General features: G+C 43.6%; 1 protein-coding gene across 4 annotated transcripts in view; it reads right to left on the bottom strand.

Moving 5' to 3' along the window:
- Positions 1–2,764: 2,764 nt before the first annotated feature.
- The window catches only part of LOC120913524 (suppressor APC domain-containing protein 2-like), a 36,557-nt gene continuing 27,860 nt past the window's right edge, over positions 2,765–11,461 (bottom strand). For 3 of the 4 annotated variants that reach the window (XM_040323505.1, XM_040323506.1, XM_040323508.1), the window contains 3 exons: positions 7,492–7,590; positions 5,225–5,308; positions 2,765–3,392 (listed from right to left, as the gene is read on the bottom strand). In XM_040323505.1, the coding sequence (XP_040179439.1) occupies positions 3,288–3,392; positions 5,225–5,308; positions 7,492–7,590 (288 nt within the window). In that variant the 3' untranslated portion in view covers positions 2,765–3,287. Of the gene's footprint in view, positions 3,393–3,809; positions 4,755–5,224; positions 5,309–7,491; positions 7,591–11,461 lie in introns of those variants that run through there. The other variant, XM_040323507.1, reaches the window with a different exon arrangement.

Genomic DNA, 11,461 nt, shown 5'->3' with positions numbered 1-11,461 from the left:
GTTGGCCCTTTGGCGTTTTGTTTTTTTCTCTTTCTTTTGTGGCTGGGTGTATTCATTTTTGTTCTATTGCTTTAAATTTATCTACTTTTTTATTATACTGTTATTTTTTTTTTTCAGTTTTTTCTTTCAGTAAATCAAGAGCATAATGTGGGGCCCCAAGAACAGGTTTAGGAATTATATAAAACTTAATGGCTCCATAAAAACACTTTCATTTTGCCTTCCCCATTAACTCCAATGCATTATATCAAAATATGGCCAAAATTTCTTTCACAAAAATTTCAGAGAAATAATAACCCTCAGTTTGGTTCATCTCTAGAATTTGTAAGCCTAAAATGTGTTGGTGGTCCTGTTACACTTCCATAGTTGCTGCTTTTGAATACAAATATTTATATATAACTCAAGAAATTTTTTTCTTTAAGTTCTCATGCACACGGTGTGTTCGAAAAAAATTGCTGCAAAGCCACTACCAACGCCAGGAAAAAGTGGCTGTAAAAAAACATGCTTTTAGTAGCTTTGCATTGGCATCAGAGGCGGACTGACCATTGAGGCACTCTGGCACTGCCCAAGGGCCCCATGCCACTAGGGGGCCCTATCAGGGTTGCCAGGCTCATTAAAACCAGGGACAGTATGTAAAAATCCGTGTTTTTTTTTTTTTGTTGCTTTTTACATCTGTCCCTGATATGTCCAAAACCGACATGCTTTTGATGTGAAAATCCTGAGATTTTAGCTGCCCTGCCTCTGTAATGCTTCCTGGCATGGTGGCCATCTGTAAGCCCGGGGGCCCCATAATCTTCTATTACCCGGGGGCCCCATGAGTTGTCAGTCCCCCCCTGATTGGCGTTAATGTATGTTTAGCCGCACTAGGTTTTTTTTTAGCAGCGTTTCTCTGCCTCTATTCAAAATCAATGGTTCCTTATGAGAGCCCATTGGTCTAAATACAAGTCGCACCACAAGTCTGATCATGATGATCCGACTTGCAATGCAGCTTGTGCGCTGAGAAGCTTGAAGGGGAACCCATGCCAAAAAAAAAACTGGCGTGGGGTTTCCCCCAAAATCCATACTAGACCCTACTAGACTGAGCATGCAGCCCGACAGGTCATGTCCCCACCTGTGTGGTATATGTATTAGGAGGAGCAGAGTTGTTTGATTTACTAAAACTGGAGAGTGTAAAATCGGGTGCAACTGTGCATGGTAGCCAAGTCTCTGTTTTTTTCTTAAAAATAACAAACATGTTATACTTGCCTGCTCTGTGAAATGGTTTTGCACAGAGTAATGGAAAATTACAAGCTGCGCAAATATCTGTGATAATAAAATGAATATGTGTAAATGTATATTGTGCATACACATATAATGAAGAGACTATCTCACGTCTCTTCCACTACATAAAGTGAGTGATCACTGTGACAAAAATATATAAAAATGATAATTAAATAAATAAGGGAAAAAGAGCTATTGGAACATTGATCATAGTCTCTCTATGAATAAATAAAAAGTGGCAGATCCTCAAAGAAATTACACGGCGTATCTCTTGATATGCCGCGTAATTTCGAATTTTGCGCGTCGTATCTTTGTTTTGGTATTCACAAAACAAGATACGACGGCATCTGTGTTAGATCCGACAGGCGTACGTCGGATCTTAGATGCAATTTTTCGGCGTCCGCTAGGTGGCGTTCACGTCGTAATCCGCATCGAGTATGCAAATTTGCTATTTCCGACGATCCACGAACGTACGACCGGCCGTCGCATTTTTTTTACGTCGTTTCCGTTCGGCATATAATTAAAGCTGCTATATGGTGGCGTACTCAATGTCAAGTATGGCCGTCGTTCCCGCGTTTATTTTTGAAAATTTTACGTCGTTTGCGTAAGTCGTCCGTGAATGGTGCTGGACGCCATTTACGTTCACGTTGAAAACAATGACGTCCTTGCGACGTCATTTGGAGCAATGCACCCTGGGAGTTTTTTTTACGGATGGCGAAACACGCCCCCTACTCGCCCAATTTGAATTCCGCCGCGAGAGATACACTACTCCGCCGTAACTTACGGCGCAAATTCGTTGAGGATTCAAACCAAAGCCAGGTAAGTTACAGCGGCGTAGCGTATCTCACATCTGCGCCGGGCGCAGTCTATGTATGTGGATCTGCCCCAATATATTTAAATGTTATAGAAAAAGGTCTGATGAACTCTGCACTGTGTATAGTCCACACTATAATGTCCAAAACAGAAACAGAATTCCAGAGGGGAGTTTCAAAATTGTAGATTCCTCACACCCAAAGTCCTCGGTGACAAATATACAGCACTGAAGAAGGCGTGATATAGATAATGAAAGGAATCCTCCACCTAACCGGTGTGAATGAACTCCTAAGTAATAAATCTTGTGATTCAGCAATTGCTTCATCAAATTGTGATGTACCACCGTCCACCACTGAAACCTAAAATGTATAGGGAGTAATACAAAAATAATTGGATTAGTATTTAATTACTCACACACCCTTTGTTTATTTGAGTACTATAGATAAGCACAGGGTGTGCCGTCAATTGCAAGCCATTCCAATCATCACTGTCTCACCCTAAAAACTGTATGTTTTCTTAATGTGGTCAGACAACTAAACCATTGAAGATGTGAAAATTTCTCACCAAGAATGACAATGGCAATAGCGTGAACCCAATGAGTATTACTCTCCACTTATTAATACCAACAAAACTGTGTGGTTTATCTTTACTGCATGTATGTGCACTTTTAAGATAGTCTAAGAAAATCAGCAGGTCATTGGTCAAAAAAGGCATATTCTTTAATAAGTGTTGCATTGAGGTAATACCCAGTAAGTGTCTGTACAGCAAGGAAGTAATCTTCTGCATGACAGAGGCTAGAAGTAATATTCCATACAGGTGTGGTATTGTGCTCAATTCCAAAGAGAAAACGGATCCCTTGAGAGCCTAAAACTGTGCAGAGCTGGGAACATCAGAAGTCCATAACACAACAGATTCAGCAACGCTCTGCAGGTCTCAATCGTTATAAGATGCAATCTATGTGCTTTATGTTCTAAAGGTGATGCTTGGAGCAGTAGTAAGAGACCCGTCACAGCATGTGAAAATGGAAGACATGTCATACCAAGAGTCACCTAGATCTCTGCTCTGCTTGTTATTATCTAACTACACCATGTATAATGTACCCAGACTTTTCTTCCAGCATGACATTTCCCATAAATTCAGGCTTTCTTCAGTATTTTTTTCTGATGCCCTCTGAGAAAAATGTTCCATGCCATGAAGATGCTACGTAAGACATGGCGTTAGATGAATGTGGCTCGGTGTAGATGACGCTCCTCCAGTTCTCTGTATAGTGCTTCGTTCTCTCTCTGCAGCTTCCACATTCTCTCATTCTGTACCGTTACCTCCTGGAAAGACACAAAGATCTGGTTTATGATGCCACATCTATTCTGCCTGTTGGCCCTCTCTTCCAGGTGCAAACAAGACCTGCTTGGCAAGCTGGCATTTCTGACAATTGCTAAAATTGCTTGTCTATGTGACTTCCTTTGGTCTGTGCAGCCTCAATTTTCCCTGTATTTCTTAAAACAGTAATGCCGCGTACACACGACCGTTTTTCATGTCATGGAAAAAACGTTTTTCTCTAGGCGATTCCTCTCAAGCCTGCCTTGCATACACACGATCATGATAAAAAATGCTTGAGCAAAGTCAGGTGACATACGACGGCACTATAAAGGGGAAGTTCCATTTGGATGGCGCCACCCTCCTATGCTCTGGAGCCTACACACGATCATTTTTAACGACCAATTAAAAAATTGAATTTTTCTTGTCATGAAAAACGGTCGTGTGTACGTGGCATCACGCCAACCAGAGACTGCACACATTGACTAACAACAGTGCAAAGCTGTTAGTGGCACATGGCATATATACTGTGATGTCAGTGATTGCATATGCAATTGTAGGTCATAATTGAATGCATTTGCATACTCATCCTATTCACCAATGTTAAAGCACTGTAGATTTATGACCACTGGATATACTGCCACCATAGGCCATCAGTCTATAGCGCTGCATCCTCCAATGAATAATGGAGAAAAATACATGGTGATCTTGCATGTCTTCCTCCTACAGGTTGACAACACCGTTTAGCCTGCTGTGAATTAAGCCGCATTGTCAGGCTCTGCAGCAACGTACACTGAGGAGGGGGATTATCAGTGTCGTCACAGCTGATGACCCTTAGTGGCAATCAGTGTATTACATGTCTTCCAATGGTGGGCCTTGCATTAGGCAAGATGACGCTTGGTTCCTGGCAGAAAGAAAACTTTAGTGGCCCTTTGATTACAGGGGCATATAATGGTATTTTATGTGATGATATTATTAAAAGGATACTTATTTTCATGCATGTTAAAGAAAAAAATAGGCTCTTTGTACTTGGTTCTCCCATGTTTATTGAAGAAAAAAGGCACTGTAGGTTTAGGACCGCTGGGGATACCGCCATCAAATTCATTAATCTATAGTGCCATGTCCTTAGATGAACAATGGAGAAAAATACATGGTGATCCTGCCAGTGCACAGCCTTCCTCCTGCAGAATTATAACACTATTTGGCCTACAGTGTGCTGCAACTTCTGCACTGACACTCTGGGCAGCTGAATACACTGCATTGCTACAGCTGATAACTCTCCTCAGTGTTAATCACAGTATCAAATGTAGTCCGTGTTTTCCAATGGGGCCTTGCATCAGAGGAAGTGATGTAGAGTGCCTTCCTAGATCCTGGTGGAGAGAAAACTTTAACAGCCCCATTGATGGTGCTAGGAAGAGGTACAGCAAGTTTAAAAAAAAAAAAAAAAAAAATATATTGTGGTATGAATGTATGGGTTAGGGGGGGACTTAGAAACAACCAAATTCTTAGTTGAATGGCGCCTGACTTTAAAAAGGAGGCCATTGTGTTCCCAGGTTCTAGCTCTGCCCTTTCCCAAAGTCTTACTCCCACATTAAAGCATAAAAGAGGATGCACAGCAAAGCATCATGCGACAGGATGCTACAGTCCCACCAGTTGATAGTAGATTGATGAATCTGACTGCCATATACAGTAGATCACATAAAACGGAGATTGCCGACTTCAGTTGCAGAGTTTTCTCAGTATTTCAACTTCCAATGACTTCTCTGACTTCTCCCTTATGTTGTAAAGCGCTGTGCAAACTGTTGGCGCCATATAAATCCTGTATAATAATAATACTCACCCGTGTTAGCAGCTGGTTTTGATATCGTAGAGAGGCAATGGTATCCGAGTGTTTATTGCTGTACGGGGACTGCCGTCGATGGCCCTTAATACAAATAAATTGAATATATATCATAACGGCTAAATCTGTGTCTGCAGTGCATCTTCAAACCTTAATACCATAAATAAACATCTTATTCGATTTTTACTCCAGGAGTATATACCAATGTTTGCCAGTTCTAAAGAAATAATGCATTAAAATTGAACTAAACCCATCAGATTTTAGTCGACTAAGGTACTGGGAATTTTAGTCAACTAAAATATGACTTAAACAACTCAGACAAATAAAATACGACCAAAACTAAAATGTCATTGTAGTCAAGAGACTATAACTAAAACTAAATCGAAATCTGATGTCAAAATTAACACTGCACTGGAGGCCACCATGAGTAAGGCTACCCATAAGAATGAATGGGACAACAACCCATATCAGAGGTAGAATTGCTAAATCGGGGCTGAAGGTAAGTATAAGCCCAGGCTACTTACACTTAAGGGATGTAGGGGGCTTTATTAAAAGTTCCTTTAAAATCCTAAGAACCTTTTTTTCTGTGTATACTTTGTAATTTATATTTTGATTTTGCAGGCAATCATATTTTGATTAATACACATGCAGGCCGTGCTAAGAGCCGGTTCACACAGGGGCGACTTGTCAGGCGACTTAGCCGCCTGACAAGTCGCGCTCTGTTATAAACTTAGAAAAAGGTTCCTGTACTACTTTGGGATGACTTCAGAGCGACTTGCGTTGACTTCTATACAGAAGTAATTTTGCAAGCCGACACTGAAGTCGTGTGCAGATCGCCTTGCGCTGCAAGTCATGCTGCCCCTGTGTGAACCGGTGCATTGCCACGAAATTAGATTTGCCATCGGATGAGATGGTCCGCCTCCATCACATCCTATTGGCTCACTCCTGTCACGTGACATATTTAAACGTCAAGTATCGACGCGAACATCAGTCTCAGCTAGGCTATCATAGGGAGAGGATCTCCTCTCCCTGTGATAGCGGAAGCTGCACGGAGCTGGTGCACGGAGCTCACATGGCCTCTGTGGCCCGATTCCGAGAGCGGAATCGGGCCACAGAAGCTCATACATTTACTAGGCTAATAAATGTTCTCCTTCATTACCATGTCACTTCGGGATCTACAGCGATATCGGGATCCCTCTGTCAGCGTGCCTCCCGCCAGTGCTAACTACACCCCGCGCCCGCAGCTCTACTCCCCGTCCCCCGTTAAGGCTCAGGGAACAGAAAGTAGAACATCGGGTGCAGGTAAAGTAGTAGTGCGCAGGCGCAGCACTACGCAAATAGCTCCGTGCACCAGCTCCGTGCAGCTTCAGCTATCACAGGGAGAGGAGATCCTCTCCCTATGATAGCCTAGCTGAGACTGATGTTCGTGTCGATACTTGACGTTTAAATATGTCACGCGACAGGAGTGAGCCAATAGGATGTGATGGAGGCGGACCATCTCATCCGATGGCAAATCTCATTTCGTGGCAATGCACTGGCACTAACTGTGCCTTACTGGTCCTGGTATCTCACTGCAAGACTACCCGACAGACTAGAAAGTGCTTTTCTACTCATTTTTTTTTCTACTGCTGACACATGGTCTGTTGAATCATGCAATCAATATGTCAATTTTAATAATGGGTCCATTTTAAACCAGTAGCACTAAATTACAGGCACAAGCACTAATTTGTTATACATGGTGATTAGTATATTTGACTAAAAAGTTAATATTGCAAAATAACTATTATTAAATAACACCCTGTTTTATTTTAAGTCCCAATTTGAGTTTAAACTTCAGTTGGCTCAAACTTTTATAGCTGTCCAAATTTCTGCCTACTCCAAAAAAGTATAATTGTCCAAACTGGACTAGTTTACACCATAAGCTGTGAAATAGAGGGCTCAGGGTTGTTGTACTGCCCTGGTGACCGTCTTGTGGCCCTCGGACCCCAGCAGCAGGATTGTGGATTTTGTAAAGGGAATCTAATGGCAATGATCTCTTTCGTGTAACAAAGTTTCTGGTCTCTGGCCTTTTCCTACAGCATGTCTCAAACCACAATATCTATAATTTCTAACCATTATCCTTTTAATTTTCTCCAGTCCCTGACAGTTTTCTGTAGCATTTCCTATTCTGAATATTATGTGTGGTCCCTTGGAGACGTCAGAAGCTGCAATTGAGGCTCCCTATACATTGAAGGTTGACAACCACTGATCTAGGGGTCATCAATTACCTTTTCTGGATAGGACATTAGGTCGTTCAAGAATCTGTTGACTTCCTGAATCTGTACCAAAAGAGCTGATCCAAGGAGGGGAGGAGGCGGCGCCTGATCCTAAGGCAAGAGACAACAACATGAGATAACTTGTATGCAGACACAATCTTTTTTGCCAATGGATAAAAACCTGAACAGAAATACAGAATATAAAAATAATTAGAATCCTGATTAAACAGCAACTTGTCAGGAACAGTGACGCTGACACATTGAACTCAGCCTAGTGACCCGACTTTTCTCTACACACTTAAGCAACATTCTCGGGTCACCGCACTGTGCCCAGCCTGTGACAGGACAATAAAAGAGTAGCAGCAGAGTGATCAATACATCTCTCTGCTCTCTCTTCTTTCATATTGGCAATAAGGAGACCTGACTGGCCCCTAATACTACTTCTCCCTCTTCCAGTCATGAGTTGTGGTTCATGGGATTACATGAGACTGCAGGTATTTTCACTAGTTACATTTAAGAATGAATAATTGAAGATTTATAATTTTGTAGCGCCTATGTACTTTATAGTACTGGTGATAGTTACATTTAAGGGCAGATCAGAGTGTAGTTAAACTCTGATCCAGATTATTAAGTGCAAAACAGGGTCTCTGTCTCAGCTTGGCTGTGCTGTAGGCTTATTCTGTTGTACTGGGGTGTTCTTCCAGCCCCGGTGCTGCAGGTGGCAGCAGTGGAGACAAGGTTTGGGTGCTCTTTCCCAGCAGCCAATCAGGAGGGTTTGTCCTCGCTGTGCATGCTGGGGAGGGGTATTTGAGGCAGACGCCATTGGTTCTGGGTCTTCTTTGTCCAGTGTGGCACCCACCTTTAGGTTCCCACCTTTGAAGATCCCAAGCTGTACTGCTGTTCGGTGGGGAGACAGTCTGAGGAGTGCCATTGAGAGGCTGGTGGTCCAAAAGGGCCTGGACAAACCACCGGGGATCGAGGTAGCCGGACACTGGGGGATTGATAAACTTGACGCCCAGGTACCGACTGACAGGTGAAGGAGATCCAGGTGTAATTCATCTAAGGAGGGATATCTCCAAGAATTCAATCCAGAGAGGGCCTGTGGCAGAGGTGTCGTTCTGAGGCTCACCGAGGGAGGTCTGTGGCAGAGACTTTTCCCTCAAGTTCACCAAGGAGGGTCTGTGGCAGAGACTTTTCCCTCAAGTTCAAGTTCACCAAGGAGGGTCTGTGGCAGAGACTTTTCCCTCAAGTTCACCAAGGAGGGTCTGTGGCAGAGACTTTTCCCTCAAGTTCACCAAGGAGGGTCTGTGGCAGAGACTTTTCCCTCAAGTTCAAGTTCACCAAGGAGGGTCTGTGGCAGAGACTTTTCCCTCAAGTTCAAGTTCACCAAGGAGGGTCTGTGGCAGAGACTTTATCCTACAATTGTCCGAGTGATACTCCAGCTGCCAGGTCAGTGAAAGAGGCCTGTCCGGGTACACTAACCCCACTCCGACGGGAGTGGCGCATAGAAGAGTTGCGTTTGGGAGCAGGACTGTTTCCTATTATCACGCCTGAATCTGCTATCCTCCATTCCTCTTCAACTTTACTTTCCTCACCACAAGTTTACAGTTTTTACCCTGCCAGGTAATAAAGAGCACCTGTCGTGGACATTCCTTTACTTCTACTATATGCAATACGCATCATTCACCCCTAGGAGTTGGGAGGAGCCAAGAGGTAACACGCTGCCAAAAAATCCAGCAGCTCCTCTGGGGGGTAGTGCTACATATTTTATATATATATATATATAAAAAGAGTATTTTCAATAAACATATAACTGCATTCATAGTTGATCTCGCTTCCTACCTGCCGAGAGTTCAGCTTTGAAGTGGTTGTAAACTCTCACGTATACCCTGTGAAATAAACAGCCTCAGATAATACACAGAGACTAAACAAACCTTCCTACATAGGTTTTACTTGTATGTCTGCAGTATTCCCCTCTCTACACCCCTTTAAAAGGGCAGATTGCATTATAAATATTTTTTCATTGAGGAGCAGAGAGGATGGGGCAGATAGACTGCAGTAACATTGTGTGAGAGCTGATTGGAGAAAAGGAACACACACCCCCTCCACACAGCAGAAGAGCTGTGTTCTGTTTAGAGAAGCTCCATTTCTGAGCTCTCTCCCCCCACCCTCCCGACATAAATGTATCTCATGTGTTGGGAAAACTTCTCAGAAGTAACACATGCTGATAACAGAGGAAGCACCCAACACTTGCTCCCAAACAACTTTGGAGAGAGATAAGTAAACGGTGCAGAAACACTAAGGGGGTTATTTACGAAAGGCAAATCCACTTTGCACTGCAAGTGCAGTCGCTGTAGATCTGAGGGGGACATGCATTTTTGCTTGCACGTGATTGGATGATAAAATCAGCAGAGCTTCCCTTACTTTCAGAGCTTCCCCTCAGATCTACTGCAACTGCACTTACAAGTGCATTTGCAGTGCACTTGTAGTGCAAAGTGGATTTTCCTTTAGTAAATAACCCCCTATATGTGCTTTGCTCAGATTCCATGACCAAGGTTTACAACCACTTTGCTAGTGAAAAAAAAAAAAGAACCCCAAGAGAAGAGCTATAATGTCCCACCACCTGTGCCTCTGATCTTCAATCTCTTGCAGAACTACACTAGCCAATGTGTGCTCAGCATGCAACATATTTTTGAGTGTATTGGATGGCAGTGTTCCCTGCTTCACACTGTTGTTCCACCCGCAGGCCACCATACCCCTGCTATGCTCCAGCATCTGGCAGTGGGAGACGCAGGCATGTGATAAACCTGGTTTTCACTACAAGTGCACTGAAAAGTGTAAATCTGAGGGGGACATGCAAGAAAAATAAAAAAAAAACAGCATTTTAGCTTGCACATCATTGGGTGATAAAATCAACACAGCTTCCCCTCATTTTAGATCTTCCCATCAGATCTACAGCGAATGTACTTCCAAGTGCACTTGCAGTGCAAAGTGGATTTACCTTTAGTAAATAACCCCCAGTGAGTTCCAAGCAGTATTAAAATAATACAGCACCTTGGGAGTCAGAGCTGCCATGAGCTATAGAAGCTAACAAAGGCCATGTGCAGGATCTTTAGATGCCTGCCTAACCATTGTATAGGTAGTCCACTACAAGGATATTATGTGAATAGGCCATTACACACTGTGGAAATAATTTATGTTATTCAGGGCAAAATCGTGGGTGCGCGATATACGCCGATGCCCGCGCCCAGTTTGAACTACTGCGCCGGCATATACCGAGCGCAGTACACTCGTGTATAGTCGGGCAGACTCGGGTTCTCTCGCAGTCACGTCCTGGACGCACAGGACGTGACCGCGAGAGGAGCCGCTCCTGCCCGACTATACACGAGTGTACTGCGCTCGGTATATGCCGGCGCAGTAGTTCAAACTCAGCGCGGGAAGCGGGGATCGAGCGGGCAGAATACCGCAGAAGGACGCCGGACCCGACGAGGAGGACACCACCGAAGCCGCAGACGGACGCCGGACCCGACGAGGCCGCCGATGGATGCCGCGCAAGACACCAAAACTGTAAGTACTAAAATCTTTTTTTTACAGGAATGCGGGTCCACTTTAGGGGTGGGCGCTATACGCCGGAGCGCGCAATACCCCGATAAATACGGTACATACAAATTTTAATCAGTAAAGTTTAACATATTAGTGTTGGGTGATATTCACTTACTCAGTCGTATCTAAAACTCATCAATTCTATGGGCACCAGGTCTGAAATGCTTGAGGGCCCTTTCCCCAGAAGTTTCTTGGCAAGCTTTTTTTTTTATATAAGGTAGGTTGCCAAGTGTTCCCTCAATCCACCCCAACTACTCAGCTTGGGATAGGCATGCAGAATGTGATAACACATGTACATAGCCAATTTGTAGACACATACTAGGGCCAATTCAGACAGGAGCCAATTAAGCTATCGGCATGTCTTTGGAGTGTGTAAGGG

The sequence above is a fragment of the Rana temporaria genome, chromosome 9 (assembly GCF_905171775.1).
Source record: "Rana temporaria chromosome 9, aRanTem1.1, whole genome shotgun sequence".
In the NCBI taxonomy this organism is placed as follows: domain Eukaryota; kingdom Metazoa; phylum Chordata; class Amphibia; order Anura; family Ranidae; genus Rana; species Rana temporaria.
The sequence above is the reverse complement of the archived record's forward strand: the minus strand, read 5'-3'. Positions and strand labels throughout refer to the sequence as shown.